This window comes from Phyllostomus hastatus, unplaced genomic scaffold (genome assembly GCF_019186645.2).
Source record: "Phyllostomus hastatus isolate PE091 unplaced genomic scaffold, TTU_PhHast_1.1 phas_contig_495, whole genome shotgun sequence".
NCBI lineage: Eukaryota > Metazoa > Chordata > Mammalia > Chiroptera > Phyllostomidae > Phyllostomus > Phyllostomus hastatus.
In genome coordinates this window covers 5,035,274-5,060,842 of record NW_025333895.1, presented here as the reverse complement: position 1 = coordinate 5,060,842, position 25,569 = coordinate 5,035,274, and the positions used below count along the sequence as shown (strand labels likewise).

The window sequence follows — 25,569 nt, the reverse complement described above, 5'->3', positions numbered from 1 at the left end:
GCAGGGCCAGCGAGGGCCTTTGCGGCAACCATGCTTTTGCGGGGCGGTTCCCACCTGTCATCTTTGTGCGTGGCTCTGACCCTGTCCCGAGAGATATTAGGAGACATTGCCCCTGTCAACTTGGTTGTGTGCTGCTACCACTCTGAGAGTAGTGCTCTAGAACCCCAAACGGGCTGTGAGGAGTGCACACCAGTGCCTCCAAACCCGTGGACGGCATTTGGGGGTGGGAGAGGGCCAGCGGGACGGCGGCCCGCGCGCCCGGCCCTTGATGTTGGGTCCCATCGCTCACGGCGTCCCGGGACTGCCAGCCGCGCCCCCGCCCCGCCCCGTCCCGCCCCGCGCCGTGGCCCCGCCCCGCGCTCGCGGCTAGCTCCTTCGGGCTCGCCACCCGCCGGTGACCGCTCCCAGAGTCCTCCTCCCCGGGCCACGAGCCCGCCACCCGCCCGGCCCGGTGGGTGGGCGCGGGGCCGCCTGTACCCGTTGGCGGCGGTGACTCGGCGACCTTGGCTAGGAGGTTCTAGCGGGGATCCACCGACGGTGGCGACAGCGGCGCGGACTTTGCACAGCACGGGGCGCGGAGCGGACTGCGTGTCCGCAGGTGGGCCGAAGAGATGTTGGCATTCGCGGTCAGGACCGTGGTAAGTGCGGCCGGGAACCCGGCCTGGCGGGCCCTGGACGGGGCGGGCCGCGGACCGCAAGCCGGGCCAGACCCAGCGCTGCGCCCAAACCGGTAAACAAGCTGACAAGCTGTGAGGCTACACGGCCGGGGAGGCCGCTGGACGGGCTGGACGGAAGCTGCCGGGGTGGGGTTGGCAGGTGGGCTTCCCCAGTTTGGCAGAGGAATAGACGGAGGCTCAAGGTCAGAGGCTGGTTCGAACCCGTAGCGCTCAATTTCCAGGACCAGGAACAGTGGCACCCCGACTTCAGGCAGCACCCCACCCTTGGACACGGAGTGGGGGAGCAGGCTGACACAGAGCGTCTGGCTCAGTTATTCTGACTCATGCCCGGAGAACACGCTCAACCGGGCGGTCTCTGCCCGGGCCAGAGCCACTTCCCAGCCCCAGCCAGCTGGTCAGCCTCCTTGAACTTATCAGATGGTCCCGAGGGAGCTGAGTGTAGCCAGAGAAACTCACGTGGAGCCATCAGTTGGGCTATCCAGAAAGGCCTTAGAATTGGCAGGAGGTGGCAGGTGGCTGCCCCAGGCCTTCCCTCTCCACCAGGCCCTCCCCCAACCTGTCCGTAGCATCCCCGCCCCGCCCCCGAGGCCCTCCCCAGAGGGCAGCCTGGAGCAAGAGGCGCTGGTACCCTGATGTGGACTCCTTTACTCTCTACCCCAAGCTCTTCTTTTTCGTTTGTATCTCCCTCCGTCTGTGCCGCGGAGAACATTCGAACAGACACGGCAGGCATGGGGGACGGGGGCTCCTGTCCTCGGGCGTGTGGCGGACAGGCTCTTCCCAGTCTTCCCGAGGCTCCACCTCACTCTTGTCACTGCCGCCGCCCGGGCTGTGTCCCCACCCCACAAACAGCCTCTAAGCCGTCTCCCAGGACCTGCCGGATGGCCTGGTCTGATCCCTTTTACTGCTGGGGAAACTGAGGCAAGGAGCGACTGGACCAGGATCTCCTAGATGGGGTGACTCCAATCTAGCCCAATCCCAAAGCCAGCTCTGCTTGTTTGTTTTTTTTTTAAATGCCAAAGTCCTTCCTTCTTGGCTCGCAGCTGAAGGAGCCCCAACTCAAGAGAACCAGGCTTTGGTGGACGGGTGGCCTGGCAGGGCGCCCAAGAGCCCCGCAGGGAACCGGAGGATGGACGGGGCTCTGAGTGGCCAGTCCGCTTATGTCCTCCCCCGGTGCCTGCCCCCTTGAGCCATCCCCACTTTCAAGATTGACCGCAGAGTTGTGGCAAACTCAGCGGCCTGGCAGTCCCTGCCCTCCAGCCAAGTTTTTCTTCGCTGAACAGACCCATGCAGATTCTAACAGGTGGATTTTTTAGTATCTCTTGGCCTCCCTCCCTGGCTCCGGGCCCATGCAGAGAAGAGAGGAGAACGTCTTCCAGGTTCCCTCCGACTCCAGGCCCACGTACTGCGGCCCTTTCACCTGCTCCCCACTCCCCCACCTCTGGAAGCCAGGACAGGCAGAGCGGCTTCCCCGCCACAGCCACAGCCCCTGATGCCACTGCAGCCACCGCAGCCATCGCCGCTGCCCCCTCCGCCTCCCCCCTGAATCTTGGCTCTTGTCTTCTCTTTCCAGCCCAGGCAAGTGGCTGCCTCTTGCTAGGCTCCGCTCGCCCACTTGGTAGCACAGTTAGGCTTAGAGATCCAGCCCAAGGCAGACAGACAGGGCTCAGAACCTCAGTCCTGCCATGGAGGACGGGCAGCAGAAGGAGAAGGTACGGAACGGAGCCTCTGCCACTTGCCTGCCTCTTGCTGCCAGCAGCCTCCAACTCTCTCCTGTCTCTCCTTCCGGCCGCCTTCAGAGTCTCCCCGCCCCCTCTCGCCCTCCTTGCCGGCCACTCAGCTATCTCTTGCCTCAGCACTGCCCCCGCGCCACCCCTGCCACCATCCCACAGGCAGGAAAGAGTCCCATGGCTTCACCCTCACCCAAAGGTGCTGTAATCCGTCTGGCTCGCTCTGATTTTCTCTTCCTCCCTCCTGTTTCTCAACCTGGCAAGGGTGGGAGAAAAGGAGGTGCGGACCTCTGGGAGGGGGCAGTCACCTCACGGCCGGCTGGCTCGGAGGCCCAGGGGGAGAAAGGCGGGGCTCTGTGCGCTGAGACAGGTGAGAGGTTCCTCTCCACTGGGCACCCCCACCAGGTGCCATTCATCCTGACTTGGTTAACCTGAGAGCTCTGCCAAGATCAGTGGCCACACCCATCCCTCCCCCGGCCCTACCTGCATCTGCAGGCCCTGGAGAGGTGGAGACACCCATAGCCCGAGGGCTGGGAAGCCAGGCCTGGCACCACCCAAGAGGCCATCTGACCCCAGTGATGGGCACATAAGGGCTCAGGACTGCAGCTTGGGATCGCCAGGGCCTCCCGGAGCCAGCGAGAGAATGAGCAGAACGTTCTGCTGCCTGCAGGTGAAGCCCCTGGGCTTCCTCAAGCCTTCTTCCCTGACAAAGGCCGCCGGCCGTTTCAAGGCGCACCAGGATGCCCTGCCCCGGCTGCCGGTGCCGCCGCTCCAGCAGTCCCTGGACCACTACCTGAAGGCGCTGCAGCCCATCGTGAGCGAGGAGGAGTGGACCCACACCAAGCAGCTGGTGGAAGAGTTTCAGGCTTCGGGGGGTGTGGGAGAGCGCCTGCAGAAGGGGCTGGAGCGCAGGGCCACGAAGATGGAGAACTGGGTGAGTGAGAACCGAGGGTGCACCGACCCCCCAGGTCCCACGGAGGGGGAGGGGAACCCGGGCCCTCCTGGAGGCTGTGGATCACTGTGAGCGTCCCGCAGTGTGGCCTGTCCCCGCTGCACACGGAATCTTCCAACACCAACACCGGCTGCTCTGGTGCCTTCGTTTGCGCGCAGTTCCGTGAGCGCTGCTCTGGGCCCGGCGTTCGGCACGGTGCTGGCTGAGCGGGAAAGACACAGTTGTCGGGCTCGCGGGGCCGACGGCACTCAAGCGGGGCAGGGAGGAAGGTGACTACACAGGACACAGTGAGGGCCATGGCAGGCGGCGAAGTTCTGGAGACGTGAAAAGCCGCGACGAGGATGGGAAAGAGGGGTGGAGAATCGCAGCGTCTTTGCGCTGAAGGGTCAGGGAAGGCAGGCAGGAGGTGGCTTTGGGTCTGCGACCAACAGAGGGGGCGACACAAGGCGGCGACAGCCTGGTGAGTTCGGGAACAGACAGAGGCGGGAGTGGAGGGCAAGGGCGGGGCGGGGGACGCGAGCGAGGAGAAGGGATTTGGACTTGAGCTCAGCAGGGAGGGGCTGCAGGATGGCTTCAAGCAGGGGATCTGAGTTCAGGGACGAGTCGCCCCGGTTGTGTGTCTCAGCCTGCCACGCAGGTGCGTTCACCTGGCGGCAAGTTGTCTACATTGATGTCCCGTGTACTTCTCTGTGTGTGTTTCATGCCTCAGTGTGAAGTTCACAGTGACCTCTCCGGCCCCTGCGGGGGACACAAGAGTGGGAGCAGGAGGTGGGTGGGAAGGCTGGAACTTTCACCCTGAGGGAGATGCTGGCGGGGAGGGGGCGGGGGAGTCCCTCAGTCCAGAGGACGTTTTGGTGCCAGTGGTACTTGCCAATGGGGGCACTGAGACGGGGACAGTCCCAACCTAAAGCCAGTGTCAGGGGGACTTAGGAGAAGGGGACGGCCACGGGAGGGGCTGGTCTGTAAGAGAGAACCACAGCTAGGTCTGGTTCCCGGCCCCCCCCCCAGGGTAGGAGGTGCTCTGGGGGGGCACCTGGGAGGGTGGGGCGAGCGCACAGGAGGCGGGAGTCCGGCGGTGGGTGGCCACGCTGAGCCCAGGCAGCCCGGGGCCTTGGGCTCCGGAATCAGGAACAGAGGTGGTCTGGGCTCTGGCAGTTTTCCAACTTTGCGTAGCCCGCAGCTCCTTCGCACGGGCTGCAGGCCAGCGGGCGGCGAGGCACCCACAGGTGTGCTGTGCGCCGTGGGCACACCACCCCCCGCGCCCCTTCCGAGGGCCCAAGGCTAACAATGGCCCGTGCCCCAGGCCAGCCGTCTCCCAAGGGGAATCGGTGTGGCGAAAGGCTCGTCCCACCCCTCTTTGAGGGCGAGCAGGAGGCACAGCGGGGGCAACACTCCCCTGCTGGATCTAGCCCGCCTCTTGTCACCGGCGCAGTGACTTGTCCTCAGCGAGCTTCCCCTAGATCACGCTGGCCTTGAGGTCCCAGTGAGTGTCCGCTCCCCAGTCTGACACCAGCCAAACAGGCCACGGGGGCCCGGGGGCCCCAGCTCTGCACGGAGCCCTGGCTCCTGCCTCCCTGGAGAAGGCTCAGCTGGGACGAGCAAACACTCCTCCACTGGACTTTCTTCTTCTGTATCTTCCTCTACTTTTCCTTTCTATCAGGCGGAACTTTTTATTTCTAAGAGTAGTCCAAAGCACGGACCAAAATCTGTGAGGTAGCGAAACACGATTTCCGTTTCTGCCTGCGTTCGCCCCATGCCCTGGGCTCCCTGCCTGTCCTGGCAGCGCTGTCCGACCACCCTTGCCGCCCGGCTCCGGCTGCGGGAAGGTGACGGGGCGCCGCGGGTGGGGTTAAGGGGGAGGGGGTTCTGGGTCCGAGCATTTGCATTCAGAGTCTGTGCTCCGCAGAGTGGGCGGAGGGTCCCCTGGCCCTGTGGGGAAGGGCCACCAGATCCCCCCCAGCCCCCGACAGGCTCTGGCTCTTTCCCCAGCTGTCCGAATGGTGGCTCAAGACGGCCTACCTCCAGTACCGCCAGCCCGTGGTCATCCACTCCAGCCCTGGCCTCGTGCTGCCCAAGCAGGACTTCGTGGATCTGCAGGGACAGCTCCGGTGAGTGGCTGAGGCTGGGCGGGGCCCTGGGGTCCACTCCCTCCAGTCAGACTGGAGGCCGGAGGGGCCCAGCCCTGCTCGTTACATTTCATCCCCCCAAACATGAAGCAGGGAGCATCACCCCTATTTTACAGCCGGGGAAACTGAGGCGCAGAGCAGTGAGGCAGCCTGCCCAAGATCCCCTTTCGGTGTTGGCTGAGCCGGGGCAGGCTCCAGAGCTTCGTGCCTGCTCACCAGCACCCTGTGGACGGCACCCTGCCCCACCCAGACCGAGCCTGCCCCGCACACCATTTCTAGCACCTCACCCATCCTTCCTGTTCTCCTCTGGCCCCGGGGGTGACCTTTATACACAGTCCCCTTCTCCACTTTTGGCCATGTCACTTGCCCTGGCCTCTGCTCCCGTCCTACCAGGGATAAAAATACCGGAGGCAGGGATTTCCTGCCCAAGCACCAGCCACCCATGGCCACCACCTGCTGCTCTTAAAGGCACCAGGGCATCCTGGGAAGGTCTTGGGGGTTCAGGCCCAGCAACTCCAGCTGGTGGTCCCCAAATAGGGGGCCCAGGGACAGCCCGGGTGTCGGGCATGGTTGGTATGGCCCAGACAGTCCAGGGAGGAAGGTCAGGTTGAGAGATGGCCTGGGGGAGACCGAGGCCCAGAAATGGGTAGGGACCTAGTGCAGGGGACATCACAAGCCCCTCCCCTGGGGTCCTAGGTCCTTCCGTAATGGATGCCTGAGAGAATAGCACCGTCCTTCCAGCCCCTGGACCACGGTGCGGGGTGCAGGCCCTCTGTGGGTGGGGCCAGCTGCACTGACCCGTAACCCAGCACGGCCACGTCCCTGCGCCTTCACACCGGACTCGTGCCAGGCACCTGGTCTGGTCAGCAGCTTCTCCCTGAGCCCCCGCGCCTCCCTCCGGGGGTTTTGAGAAAGCAGGCTCAGAAGGGCGAGCTGCCAGCAGTGGGTGTGAGGAGTGAAGCAATGGGTCACCCCTCACCCTGCACGTGTCCCCGGCCCAGCGCCCTTCCTCATGGTGCCCACACAGCTTCTGATCTCTCGTTGGTCCCTCCAGGTTTGCTGCCAAAGTCATCGAGGGCGTGTTGGACTTCAAGGCCATGGTTGACAGGTGAGCACTTGGCTGCCTCTACCCTGCCTGTCTAATGAACCCGGCCTCTGCAGCCCGGCCTGGCCCAACCCCAAGCCCTGGCTGCGGGGCTGGCCCGGGGCTTGGGTGCTTTCACTTCCTGTTGGCCCGGCCTCTGCTGGGGCTGGGGAGGGGGAGCCTGGGGGTCAGACGCCTACGTCCTCCGCTCCAGCTGCCGGGACTTCCTTCTGCTGACTCTGTCCCGAGAGGCCCCTGTAGGGTGACTGGGCGCTTCATCTCCGCCCGGCAAGCGGAGGCCCAGAGAGGGGAAGGGAGTTTCCAGGGTGACTCACGGCAGGCTCCTGACCCTCACCCCCTCTGCCAGGCCCCGGCTCAGGCTAAGGGGAAGCAGGGACCCGAGGGGCGACAGCCCCGTTTGTGTGAGACCTGACCCGGCCCGGCCCGGCCCCGAGCGGTGCCCAGCAGCTCCCTTTCCCCTTCTCCCCTCCCACCCGCCCAGCGGCCCCTCACTGTCCCCTGCCCCACAGTGAGACCCTGCCCGTGGAGCACCTCGGGGGCAAGCCGCTGTGCATGAACCAGTACTACCAGATCCTGTCCTCCTGCCGCGTGCCGGGCCCCAAGCAGGACTCGGTCGTCAACTTCAGCAAGACCAAGAAGCCGCCCATGCACATCACCGTGGTGCACAACTACCAGGTGGGCCCCGCGCGCGTGCACACGCGGGGAAGGGCGGGCGTGGCCAGCAGTCCGCCTGCCCGGCACACGCGCCTGTGTGTCCCCGGGAGCCGGCGTGCCCTGGCGTCTCTGCCGGGTGACTGGCTCGGCCCCAGCCTCAGGGAGGTCCAGAGGGGCCGTGGGCCTGCCCAGCCTGGGGAGAGCAATGCGGGGACGCCCTCCCCTGTCTCTCACCCCCGGCCTGACCCTGTCACCTCGCTGTGACATCTGGGCTGCCAGGACCAGGAGGGGGCTGGGGTGGGACGAGACTGCGGCTGCCCGAGGTCCTCACCACCACCGTCCTGTCCCCGGGCAGTTCTTCGAGCTGGACGTGTACCACAGCGACGGGACTCCCCTCACCTCGGACCAGATCTTCGTGCAGCTGGAGAAGATCTGGAACTCGTCACTGCAAACCAACAAAGAGCCCGTAGGCGTCCTCACCTCCAACCACCGCAATTCCTGGGCCAAGGCGTACAACACCCTCATCAAAGGTGCCTGCGGAGGGGGGGCGGGGAGGCGAGGCCCCCAGCCCGGCCTCTGCCCGCACCGGGCCCGGGTCCCCCCTGAACCCTCGGATCCGGAGCAGGTGTTGGCCTGCGTTCAGGAAACTCGGTCGGGTGGGCTCGCTTCCCTCGGTTAAGTACCAAGTGGGGTGAGAGTCTGAGTCTTCTGGCCGCGGAGCCCACCACGGTCCCCACGTCAGCCAGGGGCACTGTCCCCGAGCCAGACCCCTGCTCGGGGCCCCTGACTGCCACCCCCGCTCTCTGGGAGACCCTGGTCTTCCGCGCCCTCATTTCTCGAGCGGGCCCAGCGGGCCAGGCGCTGGGGGTGCCTCACGGGGTGCCGTGGGGCTGCAGGGCCCCGCTGAGTGTGAAGCTCTGACCCCGGTCCTGGCACTCGGTAAATGTTCTGGAGGCATCCCAGGCCACTACAGGCCTGACACCCCGTTTTGGGCCCCTCCCCGCCGTGCCGCCCGCAGACAAGGTGAACCGGGACTCGGTGCGCTCCATCCAGAAGAGCATCTTCACCATGTGCCTGGACGGAGTCATCCCGCGGGTGTCGGAGGACAAGTACCGCAGCCAGGTGGCGGGCCAGATGCTGCACGGGGGTGGCAGCAAGCTCAACAGCGGCAACCGCTGGTTCGACAAGACGCTGCAGGTGAGGGCCTGGGAGGGCCGGGGGGCCCCCCGCCACACACACAGCCTCGGGACTCCCCGGCTCCGGCCCGCACCACCGCTGGCACCCCAGCTCGTAAAGCAGGCGGAAGCCAGGAGGCGGACGCGGCTGTAATTACCAGGCTGCGCGCCTGCCGTTCCTGGGGCCCGGAAACCGTGCTCGCCCCCGGAGCGGCCCTTCCGCACATCAGAGGGAGCCCAGGGCTGGGAAAGTAGGGGTTGCGGTGGGGCTGCCGGTGGGAGAGTCGCAGGGACGCGGTGGGGGATGCGAGCGTGGGGCGTGCTTGGCGTGGCCCAGACGGGCCCAGGCCCCTGTGAGCGCCGGCTCTCGTTGACAACCGTGATAGAGGGCTGGGCCCTGCGGGGACCGCAGAGAGGCCTCCCCGTGGGAGCCGCCGGAGAGTGGCCCCAGGGAGCGGGGGCTGACCAGTCCCCACGCCCTTCCGCAGTTCATCGTGGCGGAGGACGGCTCCTGCGGGCTCGTTTATGAGCACGCGGCCGCCGAGGGCCCCCCCATCATCTCCCTCGTGGACCACGTCATTGAGTACACGTGAGTGTGGCCCCGCCCCTGCCCACTCCCCAGGTCCTTGGAGACGGGGGACAGCCTGGTCTGTGGGGGCATGGCATTTTCCCTGGGCCTGGGCCTGAAGGGGGATGGGTTTTAGGGCCAGACAGACCAGGGTGTGAAGTCTGGCTCTGCCATTTCCCAGCTGCGTGACCTTGGACAAGTCCCTTCCCCACTCCAGGCCTCCTCCACTTGGCTTTCTGAAAGCGGGAGGTGGTCTCAGCACATAAACCCCAGAGCCTCCCCAGGCGGGCCCCCTCCAGCTTCAGGGGCCCATCCTCCCCGCCCCCGCCCCAGAGGTGGGCCCAGGCTGCCCCGGCACTGGGGTGAGCCTGGCCCCGTGTGTCTGTGCAGGAAGAAGCCCGAGCTCATGCGGTCTCCCATGGTGCCCCTGCCCATGCCCAAGAAGCTGCGGTTCAACATCACGCCCGAAATCAAGAATGATATCGAGAAGGCCAAGCAGAATCTTAGCATGTGAGTGCCAGGCGCTGGGTAGGGGACCCGGCCCCTTGAGTCCAGCCGGCTTTGGTGCCAGGTCCGCCCTCGTACCCAGCCAGTTCCGAGACCTCCCTCCCTGGAGCTGGCAGGCCGGCCACGCGCCTGCTGCTCACCCGCCCCTCCCCGCCCCCAGCATGATCCAGGACCTGGACATGATCGTGGCGGTGTTCCACCACTTCGGGAAGGACTTCCCCAAGGCGGAGAAGCTGAGCCCTGACGCCTTCATCCAGATGGCGCTACAGCTGGCCTACTTCAGGTGTGCCCTGCCCTGCCCTGCCCTGCCCTGCCCTGCCCAGTCTTGGAGGGGGGTGCGACCCGGGGGCAGAGGTGGGGGCGGCCTGCCAGGACCGTGCTCACCCCGTGTCCCCCCAGGATATACGGGCAGGCCTGTGCCACGTACGAAAGCGCCTCCCTGCGCATGTTTCACCTGGGCCGCACGGACACCATCCGCTCGGCCTCCATGGACTCGCTGGCCTTCGTCAAAGCCATGGATGATGCCAACGTGTCGGTGAGGGTGCGGGGTGAGGGCGGGTGAGCTGGGCGTGAGCCATCGCCCTTCCTGTTCGCTCCGTCAGCACGCACTGATGGAGCGCCTACTGTATTCCAGCCCTGTGGTGGGCAAGGGAATGTAATAGAAGATGGAGCCAGGAATTTAGTTCTGAGCTTCCTGTCAGGCCAAGAGAAAAGGGAACTATTCATTCACTCATTCATTCACTCAGCACCAGTGAGCATCTGCCCTAGAGTGATGGTAGTTCCGCTCCCTCCTCTCAGAATGTAGCGCTGGGTGGGGAGTGGGTGCTGAGACGGCCGGCAAGGGCAGGAAAGGGACGGCGCTCCAGCTCCCTCTTCCCCTCGCCCCCACCCGCAGGAGCACGAGAAGGTGGAGCTGCTGCGGAAGGCCGTGCAGGCCCACCGAGCCTACACCGACCGGGTGAGCGAGGCCTCTCTGTCCCTGCCTGCTGGGCCCTTGGCATGTCTGTCCATCCGCCTGCCCGCCCCTGCAGCAAATGGCTGCTCGCCCTTAGCTTGCACGACCGCTCCCCTGAGCCTTCGGATACCTGGAGCAAGGCTGAACACCCCCATACTAAAGCTGGAGAAACCGAGGCCGAGCCCATGACTGCCGTGGCCCCAGGTCTCAGGGGAGCCTCCGGTCTTGTGTCAGGCTCTCCCCGGTGACCTGGGGCCCCTGGAGCTCCGAGGATGCACAGTGGGCAGGCACCGGGGTTCCTGCCATCTGACAGCTCAGGTGACAGTCCATGGCGTGGAGGTCTGGGTCCCCATCCTGGCTGTGGCTCTGAGCGCCTGTGGGCCATGCTCCGCCTGTGTTACACGCAGATAACCGCTTAGGTCCCCTACCACAGGCATTCAGTACTGTCACCATTTTACAAATGAAGACACTGAGGTTCCAGGATGTAAGGGACCCGCCAAGGTCCCACAGCCAGGATGGGGCTAGGCCACCCAGCGCCAGGCCTGTGCTCTCAAGCCATGCACTGTCCTGCCTCCCTGCGCAGGCCCTGGGCCTCAGTTTCCCGGTCTGGGAAGTGAGGGCTCTCCCGCCTGGCCGCTGCGGTCTCACTGGTCCGCGGGGCCCGTGAGGGACGACGCACTGCTGCCACACGCTTCTGTGGAGGGTGGCGTGGCTGCTGCTCCTGACCGACCGTGCTCTCCCCTGCAGGCCATCCGCGGGGAGGCCTTCGACCGGCACCTGCTGGGCCTGAAGCTGCAGGCCATCGAGGACCTGGTGAGCATGCCGGACATCTTCATGGACACCTCCTACGCCATCGCCATGCACTTCAACCTCTCCACCAGCCAGGTGGGCCACCGCCCCAGAGCCAGCTGGGGGCCTCTGCCCTCGGGGCCCCTGTCCTGTCCCGGGTGCCCCGGGGTAGGGTGGAGCAGCACCCCTGGAGCTGGAGTGGGACAGAGGCTGCGCTGCCTAGAGCCAAGGTCTAGAACACGGTCAGACTTCGGTGGCGGTGTGGCCCGCACAGGCCACCACAGGCCGCCGCCAAAGCGACTGAGTTCTGGCAGAGGAGATGGGTCGGGGGGCTCCCCTATGGCCCAGGGGAGTCAGGGCCCCGCAGGGGAGAGTCGGCCTCACGTATTCCCAGCAAGACGCGAAGGAGCACCTGGTCCGTGCCAGCCTGTGCTGGGTGCTGGGACACAGCAGGGACGGTAGCATCCCTGCTCCAGGGCCTCGCGGTGTGGGCCGGAAGCACGCGGACTGAGCTAGTAACGGCCCCCGGAAGTGCTGGGGGTCATCCGAGTCCCGAAGGGGGAGCAGCTGAAGCCCCCAGGAGCGTCAGTGAGGCTCCATGGAAGGGCGACACCAGAACTGCGCCCTAAAGGGCCAGAGGGAGTCCCCCGTCTGACGGAGAAGGGGGAGGCCGAGCACAGCCGAGCACTGATGTGGGAAGGCAGGCCGGTGCCGCCGAGGGGCTGGAGGGGGCCCAACGGGGCGGGGTAGGGGCGAGAACCTCAGTCCCGTGCCACCCCCAGGTCCCCGCCAAGACAGACTGCGTCATGTTCTTCGGGCCTGTGGTCCCAGACGGCTACGGCATCTGCTACAACCCCCTGGAGTCCCACATCAACTTCTCCGTGTCGGCCTACAACAGCTGCGCCGAAACCAACGCCGCCCGCCTGGCGCACTACCTGGAGAAGGCGCTCCTGGACATGCGTGCTCTGCTGCAGGGCCACCCCCGGGCCAAGCTCTGAGGCCCCTACGCTCGGGCCTGCCGGTGCCGCAGCCAAGCCGCCTTCGGGTGGGCCACCCACCAGGGCTCCGCTCTCTGTTCCCCGTCCCCCTGGGCCCCGCAGGTCCAGCTGAGCCAGGGCCAGCACCACACGCTCAGTGGGGCCCGCGGGCCCCAGCCAAGTGCCTTCCGTGGGCCGCGTCCTGGGCTGTGTTCAGAGGCCGGGCGCCCCATGTGTACCCCACAGAGGCCTTCCTCTGGGGAAAGGAGCCGGCCGAGCCCGTCCCCCGCCAGGGTGGGGGATGGGGAGTCCTTTTCTCGGCAGGTCCCCTCTGGCCCGCCCGTCCCCACCGTCTGCGCAGCATGCTCAGATCTGTACCCTGGCCCTCGGACTCCCGAGGACCTCTGGAGCGGGGGTGGGGGGGCGGGGACACTCCAGGCAACCCCAAGGCTGAGAGGCCAGGTGCGAGGTGTCCTGGGAAAGGGGGAGCCCGGGCCGCCCGCCCGCGCCCTGCACCGTGAGGCCGTCTCCCGCAGGACCGCCGCGCTCCTCTGGGGAATGCGGCCCGAGAACCCCGCCTCGTTCGCCTCCGCCCGGTCGGACTCCTGAGCCACGCTCCTGGTTGTATCATAGTAACGCTCCAGGTGTTAATAAAGGGAAAGTCTGTTGGTAAAGAGGCGTTCCGGCTCAGGAGGCAGGCAGGTGGGGGTGGACACCTGGCCTCCTTCCAGCTCTTCCTGCGTCTTGGAGTTGGTGTCCCAGCGGCCGGGGCCACCAGGGCCAGAGGAGACAAGAGGAGGGGCCTCAGGCATAGGGCAGGGAGCCACGGGCCAGTCCGAGACAGCTCCCACCCACGAGTGACTTGGGCCCCTCCTGTACCTTGGGCTGAGGGTGGCGACGACTCCCCATGGGGCTCGGGGCCCTGTGAGCCCGGGTCTGGTGGGCTGGGGGGCTGGCACGAGGGCCCAAGGCCTCATCCCACAGCCTCCCCACAGAGCCCAATGGGAGTGGGGCCCCGGATCACAGAGCCACCTGACCGGAACCCTGAACCTACCTGTCCCCAACCCTAGGCACCTGGCAGAAGCAAGGTGACTTGCCAGTCAGGTGGGCCGTATGTGGAGAGAAGAGTCTCTCCCTCCCAGGGCCACCCCGGCCCTCGGGCTCGTGAAGACCCAGAGCAGAGGCTTGGGGTGCGGGTGGGAGAGGTCGTCAAGCCTGTGAGACGTGCTTCGTGGCCTGGTCGACCTGGGGCTTTCCTCCTTCATGCAGATGAGGAAACTGAGGCCCGGAGAGGTTAAGGTCACCAGGCCTCTAAAGAATAAAGAACAGAGCAGAGATTCCCAGAGGTCAGGGGACGGGGAGCCCCTGTAGCCGAGGCCCCAGCCCCTTGCGCCACCCACTGCGGCGACCCAGGGCGGGGGTGAGAGGGAGGCCGTGGGTGGAAGCGGCCGGGACTCAGGCCCGCGAGCTGGCGAGGAGGGGAGCAGGGTGCAGCAGGAAGCTGCTGGCTGCACTAGGGCGTGGGCTGAGTGGACTAACCTGTGCTGGGGACCGAGCCTGCTGGGCAGTCTCCCCAGAGCCACAGAACAGGGGACTCGGCGTCCTCATTCTCCAGCGAGGGTGACAGAGGGCGTGCCGCTTGCGCAACATCTCTCGGGGAGCAGGCGGGGCCCAGACAATGGGGCGAGTGGGGGTTGCTCCAGGCCTGGCCGCGCCTCAGGCCCCCAGTGAGGCCGGCAGGGTGGGGTGCCGCCGGGGTGGGGCGGGGGCGGTGCTGGCACCTGAATGTCCCTTCCCTGGGCCGTGCGTGGGAGGACCCGGAAAGAACACAATACACAGCCTGGTGTCACCTCTGCACCCCGGGGGTGACGCTGCTCCCTCGGGGGTGACCGGGAGCCCCAGGAAGCGGGGGCCACAGCAGCCGAGTGAGCAGGCCACGGACACTGCACAGACGGTCACCCAGGACTCCCAGGACTCCAGTCCCGAGGACCGTGCAGGCGTGCACGCGAGGCAGGGCTCCCCACCCCCAGGTCCTCCTCCAGAACCACACAGCACCCGGGGAAGGCACACCGAGCACCTAAGGGAACCCCGGGCGGTGTCGGTGGGATGCGTGCTGGCCCCTAGGGGCACTGGAGGGGAGGGAGAAGGCCCAGGAACAGACCATGTCATTGCTCCCGAGGGGGTGTGACCCGCGCCCTCACACTTGGAAGCCACACAAGCAGGTGCTTCAAAGGTTCCTGCGCGCACACGAGAGGCGGGTGCTGGGCGGGCGAACTGCCGAAGGCCACGGCAGTGGGCGCTCGTGGCGTGCGGGGGTGACTTCCAGCGTCAGCATCGCGCCTGAGATCCAGAAAACACTGCTGGGACCCAGAGTTCAGAGAACTGACTCGGGTGGCCTGCAGGGGCGACCAGACCCCGATGGCAGAGATGAACTTGATTTTTTAAAAATGAGAGAGAGAGAGAACTGCTCTAGGTCAGCACACGTTGTGCCATAGTTACTGGAGACGTGAGCGCGTAATAAGTGAATGAGTGGACGGCTACGTGGCAAACACGAGGCCCGTGGGCTGAACCCGGCCCTCCACCCGGTTTTATCTGGCCCGGCACCTGGTTTCTCTGCCTGGCAGCAGCGCCCAGCTCCTTGCCCCTGGTTAAGGAGCAGTTACATTTATTCCGTCCTAAAGCTACATTCAGCCCTTTGAAGGCAACCGCGAGGCCGCTGTGGCCCCCGGTGAAAATGAGTCTGACGCCACAAAGTACCTGAATATTTGTCCAGGTTAGCGTGCACTTGACTTTGGCATTCTTCATGGGGCAAGTGCAGTGGCCGGAAACGAGGCGGACCTGGCGTGGAGCCTGCCAGGGGGCTGAGGGCCGGACGGAGGGAGCCACGTGGGGGCCACATTGAACACTTGGGCCGGGCCGGAGCCCCTGAGGAGGGCATCCAGGGAGATGCCGGGAGGCAGAGGGGGCCTGGCGGTGGGGACCTGGGCCGGGCCCACAGTGGGCAGGGCAGCAGAGGAAAGCAGACGTTTCCAACACCTGAGCTGGCGTCGGCGGGCTTCGCAACAGCAACGGAAGCTGGTGGTGGGGCTGGCAGGCGGGGGCGGGTGTGTCGTTGGGGACGACAGCAGAGTTGAGCTGGGACCCGGGACGCGCCGGGCTCAGGCCTTGCCTCTCCGAGTGCGCTCCTCGGGGGCTCCTCCGCCCTGTCACCGTCTGGTTTCTCCCCTCCACTGCTGCGTCTGGCCTGCTGGGCTCTTGTTTCTCAGCTGTCGGATTTCCCCGTCCGGATGCATTTAAAAATCTTCCATGGTTCACCTTACAGCTTCCCCTTCCCTGCTGACATTTTCAAGTGTGTCTCTTGTTTCCGCATAACAACACTTGCAGCCCGCACCAGGCCACCACGGCACCCAAGGGGTCAGCAGGTTTGTCTCCGTGACCCGCCTCCTGCTGGGCTGTCTCGGAGTCGCTCCCATCCACTCTGCGCCCGTCCTGTTCACAGCACTGTAGGAACCACTTGCACAAATGACTGGGGTCTAGGTAGTGGGTTCCTTCCTCCGGAGAATCGTTTGCCTCTGCCCCACATCTCGGGTGAGGTCGCCTTCACTGAATGTCAAGGTTCTGGGGGCCACTGGGGGCCCTGACCCACAGCCTTCGAGCTCATGCGAGGGCAGTTATTTCTGACCTCCTCACCCTAGGGTGCAGCCAGTCTGCGTCTCAGCACAGAGAATCAAGGGAGGATTAGATCCCCGCCCCCCGACCTCGGCCAGGGTTCGACTTAGGTCCATCTCACTCCTACGAGGCCTCCAACATCCCAGCTCAGTTTGCGGTTATTTCTTCCACAGCAAGACTGACCACGCACACGCTCAAGCCGGAGTGAGCTCCGCAAGGACGGGAGGGCCCAGCGGGGGCCTGGGCAGAGCGCACGGGTCGCCCCCGTCCTCCAGGGCTGGCGCTCGGAGGAGGAGCCAGACTCACCACGAGCAAGCCCGGAGCCAGCCAGGACCGCACAGGGAGGCGAACTGGGGTGGGAAGAGGGGACCCTGCCTGACTCTGCGTGGTGGCACGGCCGCCTCTGGTTCTGGGGGGAAACGCCACAGGGCCACTCGAACTGTGGCTGCAGGGGCGGGAGGGACCAGACGTCTCACCGATGCTCACAAAGCCGCGGCTCTAACCGCATCTCCCGGCTCCTCGGGGCCGCGCGCCTCCGGCCGCCTCGTCAACGTGAGCTCAAGTCAACGTGCGCTCCGGCGGCCAGAGTTCAAGATTTTATTTTAAAACAATAGTAAACAATTTCATTGATTTTTCTTCAACCATCTCACGCTTGGCTTGTCTCAGGCAAAACGTACAAAATAAGGAGGAAAGAGGAGGGGGAGGAAATGTGGGGACTGCCCAACCTTCCCCAGAAACAGGCCCCTGGTCCTGGCACCTGGAATGGCTTTTGGACACTGTCTTCAACGAAGGAAAAAAGAAAGCACCCAAACATTGTGCTTCAGCAGCAGGTTAGGGACCTCCACAAAGAAAGGGAGGGGCGGGGTTCGAACACAGGTCCCGCCGGAGCAGCCTGGGTCAGTTCCAGAAACTTCCAAGAGCCTGGAGGCAGGCCCACCCCACGACTCCATCTCAGGGAGACTCAGAGATCCAGTCCCTGCAGGAGGGACCATCCCGGGCTGGACGGCGGGGTCTGTGCGCCCCACCCCAAACACAGGCAAGTTCCCAGCCCCTCGGAGAGGGCCGGGAAGGACAAGGACTGTGGGGAGCGAAGGGGGAAGGGCAGGCCGGGGATGTCAGGCACCCACTGCCCGCCCCCCACCCCGGCTCCCAGCTCCCGGCTCCCGTGCATTTTGTCCTCGTGGAGATGAAAGCGGACTGCTCCCAGACGGCAGGACCAGAAAGAGCTGTAAACAGCCTGGGCTCGCTCACCCACGTGTGCAGGCTCCTTTGTCAGAAAGGGACCAGAGAAAGCCCTTGTGGTGCGGGGTCGGCTCGGGGCAGGACGCCATGACAGCAGCCGCCGGAGGCCGCGCTCCCTGGGCCCTGGCCCCTGGCCCCCCAGACCGGGAAACACTGACTGAGGCTCTGGAATGGCAATGGCGGCGGGGAGGGCACGGCGCACTCCCCTGTCCTGGGCCCCCAGGGCCACCTTTCAGGCCCAGGAAGAGGCCAAGGGCCCAGGCCCCTTGGGACTTGGGGCAGCCACAGCAAAGCAGGCTCTTGCGGCCCTGTCTCTGAAATCCCGTCTGCCGTTAACAAAACCAAAAATAAATAGTGTGTATTTTTCACGCCACCTGGACTCCCCGGCCCCGCGAGCACAGGTATGAGCCCTTCTCCACTACCCCACACCCAGCGCCCACACCGCGGGCACCTCCTGCCCGGCCGGGGGCTGCAGCAGCACACCGAGGGTCTCCGGCCACGCGGCCCCCGGCACCCCCGGCAGCAGGCCCTCCAGGGTCCCGGCTGAGGGGCTGGCTCAGCCCATCGGGCCACCTTGTTCATTAAAATAAAAATAAGAAAAGAAAAGGCTCCACTTGGTGACTTGGTCTGTAGAGGTCTCTGCTTCGTCCCTCTGTCATTCTGTCCGTCCTGCAAGGCGTCCCGCAGGCCAGACCTGGAGGCCAGACCCAGCCTCGTTCACCAGTCACTGCAGTTTCGTCCCCAGCTTGCGTTGTCTGTTCCTGCAAAGTGGGGGGTGGGGATCCAAGGTGAGGATGCCTGGGGTCCGAGGAGGGGGTACCTGGCATTCAGTGCCCCCTTGGCTGTCCCCTCCCTACCCACAGTCCCAGCAAAATCAGCGAAGGCCCACCCCCAGGACCCCCAGCGGCTGGCTCGGCCAGGCCAGTCCGAGTCCCTGCCCTAGGACCCAGCACCTAAAGATGGCCAATCTCTCCGGCTCGCCTGCATCACAGATGTCCTGGCTTGGAGTCCAGGAACAGAGCCAGGAGATCGGGGCAGGGGCGAGGGCAGGACGAGAGGAAAAGCAGCCGAGGGCCGTGGCTAGGTTCTAACTCCGCACAGGGAGCTCCCCCGCACAGAGGGGCCGGCACAAGCGGGGCTACTGCAGCCCCCAAGGCAGGCTGCGGGGCAGCGCGCTCTCCGCCCGAGAGGTGTGCGAGCAATGGCGGAACTACTGCCGGAGGTCACACAGGAGTCCCGAGTACCTGGCTCGGGGGCGTGGCTACATCCACGAGGGGCCCAGGAGCCGGAGGGAAGCAGGGGCAATCCCCCGTCCTCTAGGGAGCCTGGCCGAGGCTCGGAAAGAAGATCGGGGCCGTCCACAGAGTCCCAGTTAAACTTCAGGAGCCTCACGGCACCCGCTGCTCCCGCACGCCCGATGCGGCCCTGGCCCCGCCTCACACCCCGCCCCTCGCTCCCTGGGCCCTGGCGGGGTGGGCTCCCCGAACGTCCCTCTGCCTCAGAAGCTCTCTTCCCTCTGCTGAGAGCATTTCCCGCCAAACCCCAACTTCAGCAGGCAAGGCTTTCTCTACATCTGGTCGGTCTCCCTGGGGCAGCAGCCTGCCCACCCTACCCCACTCGAGTCGGGGCCCTGTCCGGGGCTCCCAAGCCCGGGGCTCTCATTGCACAAGCAGGCGCCTTACCCCCTGGCCGCGGGGGCTGCCTTGCTCTCTGCCCACTCTCAGCACGCAGCCTGGCACTGAGCATGCGCACATCGAAAATTTGGTAAATGAAGGCAGGCGTGGCCAGCGGGGTCAGGCCGGGTGGGGCAGGGCCTCTGGGGCAGGACCACTGGCGGAGCCTGGGCCAGCGGGGGCTTCTCCCCCAATAATGGGATTGCCTGCCTTAAACACCTCAAATCCCCTTTCCTCATGGATCCAAGGCTTTACACTTTAAGCTCTTTAGGATAATTCGGACCATGATGCACTAGCCCCAGTCCCAGGCTGCTGGGTTGCCCCGCCCTGTGATTCCTCTCACCAGCTCCCAGGGAGACCTCCCAGGCCTGCTCTGGAGCCTGACCTCCCTCCGCTCCCCTCTGCACCCCGGGAGCAGCCAGGCCTTCCCCACCCTAGCTGGCACTCTCCCCGGGACTCGGGGGAAGCTGGGAGGGAGAGCTCCATCAGGAGGCTCCAAAGCCCAGCTCTCCACCAACGTGCCGCACAGCCGTGCCCGGGCTGGCCCTTCTACAGGGAAAGTGTCTGTGCTAACCAGCCTAAGGGGCGTCCACACAGAGGCGCCCTGAGACTCCCGGCTGCCCGGCTCTCTGGTTCTGGGCCACAGGGGTTAAAAGCAGAGCTCCGGGCCAGCCAGCCTGGGTTCCCAGCCCAGCTTCCCCCACACAGTCCCTAAGTCATCCATCAGGGGCTCCCCGTCTCGTCTCTGAGCTGCAGCTTTCTCATCTGCAAACGGAGCCCAGGGGAGGACTCAGTGAGGCCGTGCGAGGAAAGTGCTTAGGCAAGGGCCTGGCCCTTAGGGAGCGCTCCCAAAAGGGGAGTAGTGGCTTCCTTGGGGCCATGCCCCGCTGAGCCAGGACCCAGCGATTGCTGAACCCCCAACTCACCTGGCTTCAGCCCGGGTTACTGTGTACTCGAACCAGAGCACGTTGGGAATGAGGCTCGTGTCTCGGATTAGGAAGAACTCAGAGATAGGCCTGCAGAGACAGACACCCCGAACCCCAGGACCACGTCAGGACTGTCATCAAGCCAGAGTCCCCCTTCAGTGCCTGGGGCCAGCCACCCACCTTCCCCCAGCTGCTCAGAGAGTCCTGCCCGGCCGGTGACCCCAGAGCCACTGAGAGACCTGGCCGAGTCACCCAGGCAGGGGCACGCCCTCTCAGTGTACACACACAGCTCAGCAGGACTCAGGCTGCTTTCTGAGTCCCCGAGAGCCCGGGCTGGGACAGAGAGCGCCACCCGGACCTCTGGGCCTGAGGGAACCCCTGGGCGATACGGAAGCCTCGCGAGCTTCATGCCCGCCAGAGGCCCGGACACTAGGGCTCTCCCAGGGAGACCGGGGCTGGGGCAGGGACTCCCGGGTCCTCCCACTGATGGCCTCTTCCGCGAGGAGGGCACAGGAGCCACAACACCTGGGGAGGGGGGAGGGGCAGCCATAGGGGCCGAAAGCAGTTACCAGGATGCTATTCTGGGGAACAGAGGGGTGAGGACCTCCTGAGTGAAGGCGAACCAAGCGACGGCCATGAGGCTTCCGGCGACGCCCCCGTAGAGCACCTGGCTCCAGGTGTGATACAGCAGGTAGACCCTGGGCCGAGGACAAAGGGAAGTTCATGAATAGGCCTGCGCAGTGCTCCACGCCCACACCCACGCCCTGGCCTCCCGGGGACGGTGAGCACACTCGGGGAGACGCGCACGGACGGGGGTGGAGCTCTGTGAAGGCAGAGCCTCAGGCGGACTCCAGGAGGCGGCGGGGGGTCGGCCCCTGCCGGCTGCCCTCCCGACCCGAAGTGAGGAGGCGGCTCAGCTGAGCGTGGAGCCCTTGAACTCCGAGTCTGTCTGCAAGGGGCTTGCCCAGGAGGCGGGGAACAGATGGCTGATCTGTGGAGGTGGCCCGGACCCTGGGCTCAGCCAGGGGGACAGGGCGAGGACTGGACTACACGGGGCAGTGGGGCCCAGACCCCGTGAAATGAGAGGCCTGGGACCTCTTTCTCCACCCCGCCCCGCCCCGCGGGCTCTGGGACTCGGTCCACAGACAGGTCCAGTCAGGACCAGGAACCCAGCACGAGCCAGAGGGCAGGGACGGGGTGGGGTGCGCCCCCGCTCCGCACCTGCTGTAGGAGACTAGGAGGGCTGCAGTGAGGAGAGCCAGGGACAGCACGTGCCTCCACAGCAAGTCCAGGAACCTGGCGTTGTTCGTCTGGTGCATTCTGGGGAGACAGGACTGTCAGACGGCCTCGGCCCACAGCCGGGGCCCGGGCCTCCCACGCCGCTCCTGGCCCCACCCCCAGGCTCCCCGGGAGCCCGCCGTCCTGTCTGCAGCCCCTCCCGCCCCCGGAAGAGGCCAAGCCCCAAGGGGTGTCCCAAGGAGTCTGGCCTGGGCCAGTTCAGGGCCGGTCCAGCCGGGGGAAGCTCACCTTAAATACAGGAAAAGAAAGGAATAGACGGAGAAAAACCACATAAACTGGGAATGACTGGAGGGCATCCCGTACTTGGTGCCCACTGCCGCGTGGGGGTCTGGGGAGAGAGAACAGGGCATGGTGGGAGGATGAGGCCTCCCAGCCACGACCCGACCCTGGGGGCCCGGATCCCCACAGCCAAGGCCCTACCTCCACAGGGCCGCGGCTCCTGGATGACGTGTTTAAGCAGCCAGTTGACCCCCTCGTTCACGGCCAGGCCCCCGAGGAACGAGATCTGCGGGAAGAGGTGCGCTCAGCAGGGCCTCGGGGCCTCCCTGCCATTGCCCAGCCCCACAGGCCGCGGCCTGGGGCTGACCCTCCCAGCCCAGCTGGTGACCCACCTGGAACCAGCCAGGGAGCTCCAACACCTCAGGAAAGGCGGAGGCATGGAGGGGACGGGGCAGCCCCTGGGGCGGAACGGTGTGACTGCCCTTCCTGGGGCAGGGGCAGGGGCAGGGGCAGCGGCAGCGGCGGGGACCGACTCACCGTGTGCAGCTCCCTCTTGAATATGATGAGGGTCACGAAACCGACAATGACAAATAGGGGGCTGAGGCTCAGGTAGGCAAGGAGGTGGCCAGAGAGATCACCTGGGTGCGACAGGGAGACTGGGGTGAGGACAGAGCATGACACCGGAAGCAGGGCCGGCCCTGCTCACTAGAAAAGTAGGACCCGGGCCGGAAAGGAGGTCCCCGCAGGGCCCGGTGTGCAGGGCCAGGCAGCTGGGGCCGTGTAGGGGGAGGCCCCCGCCCAGACACTATATCCACCACCCCGCCCAGTCAGGGGTCTGCACTCGGCTTGTCTGACCCCAAGGCTGGCCCCGGGCCAGGCGACAGCCCGCAGGCCCACCCATCGGTGCCTCTGGAACACAGCGCTGGGACGGACTGCCCCGGCCGGTCACACAGAGACTTCGGTCTGTGCTTCCGACCCCCACAAGGACCAAGGCCAGGGCTGGGGAGGAGGCCGTGCTGCCCAGTACGGACGCCTGTTGCAGGGACAGCTCCTAGCTCCCTCTCAGACTGGCAGGAGGCTGATTACCTACCGGCTGTCCGCTTTTTTACCATCCTGGCGGGCCACGGACAGAGACAGCAATGACAGAATCTCTGCAGCCGTGAGATTACAGCCACTTTCCCCCTCGAGTCCAAAGGCCACCCTCACCACTCAACTCGGGGCGGCTGTACGGCCGCTCTCAGGTGAGAGGGGGCGGCTCAGTCCCGGGCCAGCACTCGCTGGCTGTACGACCCCAGGCAGAGACGCCCCGTCCCTGAGCCTCTGCTCTCATCTGGGAAAGGGAAACTAGCACCCGCCCCCGTGCCTGTGGGACACCCAGCTCGGTCCCTGGCACCAGGACACGGCCACGCTGGGGGAGCTGCTCACCCAGAGGCTGGGTGAACACGGCATGGGAAATGGACCACACCACCAGTCTGGACTCACACGGGCAGCTGGGGAGGCGCCCGCACAGGGCAGAGCCCAGACTCAGGCTGAAGAGATGGGCACACAGCTGGCCCCGCCCACACCCTCCCAGGGCAGGGCTGGCTTGGAGCTGGCCTGGGAGAATAGGCCATCCGGCTCGGCTCCAGGGCTCGTGCTGCCACAGGTCAGATGGGTGGCACTGGGTGAGGCTCTTCCTGTTCCTGGGCCTCTGCCTCCTCACCCACAGGATGCCCTGGCCTCTTAAAGCCCCGAGATGGTGGGTCTCTCAGCTGCCCAGCTGATGCACAGAGCACCTGGCAGTGAGGAAGGGGAGCAGCTGGTGGCCATCTCCATGGCCTGTCCCACACACGGCCCTAACCTGGGACCTTCCTGCAGACTCGGTCTGTGACTCTGGCCTTGCCACTCTGCTCCGAGCCCCTCTGTGGCTGCCTCTGCCCTGGGGACGGGTCCCGCCTCTGCCCAGCTCATTAAGCACGCCCAGCCCTGCTCCCCTCCCACCCTGTGCTCCAGTTAGTTCCGGGACCGCACTCCAGTTCCCTGCACACTCCGCGCTCTGCCCTACTTCTGGACCTTTGCACACACTGCTGCCCCCACGTGGGGTGCCGCCTGGGTTACCTCAGTGTCAAGGAAGTACCCACCACGGTGGCAGAAAAGACACGATCCTGCCATTGCAGAGCTCTCAGTACGGTGAGGGGGATATACAACCAGGCATCATCCATGATACACCGGTTAGTGTAGACATAGGGCTGCGCTGCTCTCTGCCTCTACACGGCCCATAAGGGCAGGGACAGGGGTCTCTTTACACGGCACTCAGTTCCCCCGACCCAGCACGGCGCCTGGCACTCAACTAGGCTCCAACATAATGGTCAGTGAATGGAGAATGTGTGAAGAAAAAGGAAGCAGGGGGTGTGCAGACGTGCAGAAGGCCATAGAAAAGTTGGCATGGATGCCCTGGCTCAGCCAGGTCCCTCCTCCGGACCCACCGTCCCTACTGAAGGGTCCCTTGTCACAGCCTGCATCATACTGCTCACAACTGCCGGGTTCCTGACGCTGCCCGTGAGACTATGAGCATCTGGAGAAGCTACTCCGAGGCACCAGTGGGAGAAGCCGTGAAGGTGCTGAGGCCTGGCCAAGTCCCTTTCCCTCTCCAGGCTTCGGTTTCCCTCCTGTAAAGTGGGCTTTGTTCATAGGCCAGGGCTGCAGGGACTTATCGGTCTGTTCACCCCTCTAAACCCAGAGCTAGCCCAGGGCCTAGCACGCAGGAGGTGCTCAATGGATACTGGCTGAATGCAAAGATGGATGGATGGATGGATGGTGGGCGGGCAGGCTGGCAGGGCCCAGCACCTGGCAGGGCCACCCCACCCACACAATAACCCAGAACACCCAGGGTCAAAGTTCTCTGGCAGCCAGCCCTGTGGCCTCCAACAGGGCCAGGTTCTCCCTTCTCCACCCCAAAGAGCAGCGTTCAAGCAGGCCCTTCCTAGAACAACCAGGGTTCAATGAGGGGCTCATCTGATCCTCAACCATCCTACCCAGGGAGGGTGGGGTGGGCTTAACAAGGTCCTGAGAAGGTGGGATATGAACCGCAGTAATTTTTCAATGCGTCCTGTGCACCAGGCACTGCACTCAGCATTTCTCACGCCCCCTGTTACTGGATTCTCACGTCACCACTAGAAAGAAGGCACCGCAGTTAGTCCCACTTTAGAGACGAGGTGACTGGGACACCTACAGTGGAAGTCACTTGCGCAAGGCCCAGGCCTGAACTTAGACCCAGACACCTCTGACCCCAAGGCCCAAGCTCCGCAACACTCTACCAGGCCGCCTACAGAACGGTGGCTGAAGAACCTCCCGGCTAGAAAACCCTGCGCGTTTAGAGACGTGTCTGATGGGCAGCTCCAGGAGTCGAGATCCTGGGGGCCGCCTGCCCGTCACCGGGTTCCCCTCCGCTGTGGAGCACTTCCCTGCTCAGGGCGTGGCAACAGCAGAAGCACTCAAACAAGGAATAGCTGCCTGGCCTCGGTTTGCACACTTCCAGCAACGAGGAGCTCTTTCTCTTACTGGCAGCCCCAATTCACTGTTGGAAAGAAACAGACACTCCCTTGAACGCCGGGGAGAGAGTCCGGCCTCTCCGGCTCCGGGGTAGGAGGATAAGAAGGGCCCAGGTCCAGGGCAGTAATCCTTCCCCGTCTCACACAGACCCCTCCTCATTACAGCCCACCCATGCCCCAGGACCAGGGGGAGCACCCCAGCCGCGCAACCGCAGAGTGCGCGAGCGAGCCTCACAATTTCGCCCAGCTCATCGCCGCACCACCGCGCCTGCGCGGCGCGCGCGCCGGCCGAGCCCCTCCATGGCTCACTATTTGACAGTTCCTACCCCGATACCCTGGCGCCTCCTCCGCGGGATCGCACGAGCCGGAGCGCCCGCGGCTGAAAGGCCGGCCCCAGGAAGGCGTCCTTGGTGCCCGGGCCTCCTCTTACCTGCAGGATATTCGACGTGGGTAAGGGTGACCGGCCGCCATGAAGCGGGGAGCGAGCACTGCCCGTCCGCTGCCATCTTACCCGGAGACCGGGCTTCGCTGAGCAGCCAATGGAGTGCCAGGGGGGCGGTGGTCCTGACCTATCACGCCGGGGAGGCGCCGCGCGTCCAATTGGAAGCTGATACAGGTAGCGGCGCAGCCATTCAGCGTGCAGGCCGTAGGGCTGGCCCCAGTGACCAATCAGAGAGCGAGGCCCCTAGGAGTTTATGAGCCAGCCAAGCCAGCGTCCAATCCAGGGCGAGCGCAGGTAGGTTTCTGGTCAATCAGGGAAGAGGAGGGTTCCAGCCCAGAATAAAGAGAAGAACAGCCA

General features: G+C 65.3%; 2 protein-coding genes across 3 annotated transcripts; one reads left to right on the top strand and one right to left on the bottom strand.

Annotated features, from left to right (window-relative positions):
- The first annotated feature begins 365 nt into the window (after positions 1 to 365).
- On the top strand, positions 366 to 12,886 carry CRAT (carnitine O-acetyltransferase). Of its 2 annotated transcripts, XM_045846308.1 has the most exons (15): positions 366 to 638; positions 2,248 to 2,386; positions 3,075 to 3,338; positions 5,346 to 5,464; positions 6,537 to 6,590; positions 7,097 to 7,262; positions 7,597 to 7,771; positions 8,260 to 8,438; positions 8,905 to 9,005; positions 9,375 to 9,494; positions 9,652 to 9,774; positions 9,891 to 10,026; positions 10,387 to 10,449; positions 11,194 to 11,331; positions 12,018 to 12,886. In XM_045846308.1, exons 2-15 carry the CDS (start codon positions 2,360 to 2,362, stop codon positions 12,231 to 12,233), a joined length of 1,881 nt encoding a protein of 626 aa, XP_045702264.1. In that variant the 5' UTR covers positions 366 to 638; positions 2,248 to 2,359; the 3' UTR covers positions 12,234 to 12,886. The 2 variants fall into 2 exon arrangements, with proteins under 2 accessions (XP_045702264.1, XP_045702263.1); XM_045846307.1 differs by lacking the exon at positions 2,248 to 2,386 and having other exon boundaries at positions 367 to 638.
- A 3,578-nt stretch (positions 12,887 to 16,464) lies between these two features.
- On the bottom strand, positions 16,465 to 25,319 carry DOLPP1 (dolichyldiphosphatase 1). Its single transcript, XM_045846529.1, has 8 exons — positions 25,201 to 25,319; positions 21,778 to 21,878; positions 21,442 to 21,526; positions 21,250 to 21,349; positions 20,944 to 21,042; positions 20,292 to 20,420; positions 19,723 to 19,812; positions 16,465 to 17,884 (listed from the first exon to the last, which is right to left on the bottom strand). The coding sequence occupies exons 1-8, from the start codon at positions 25,274 to 25,276 to the stop codon at positions 17,848 to 17,850; spliced, it is 717 nt and encodes a 238-aa protein (XP_045702485.1). The 5' UTR covers positions 25,277 to 25,319; the 3' UTR covers positions 16,465 to 17,847.
- Between the last annotated feature and the right edge of the window lie 250 nt (positions 25,320 to 25,569).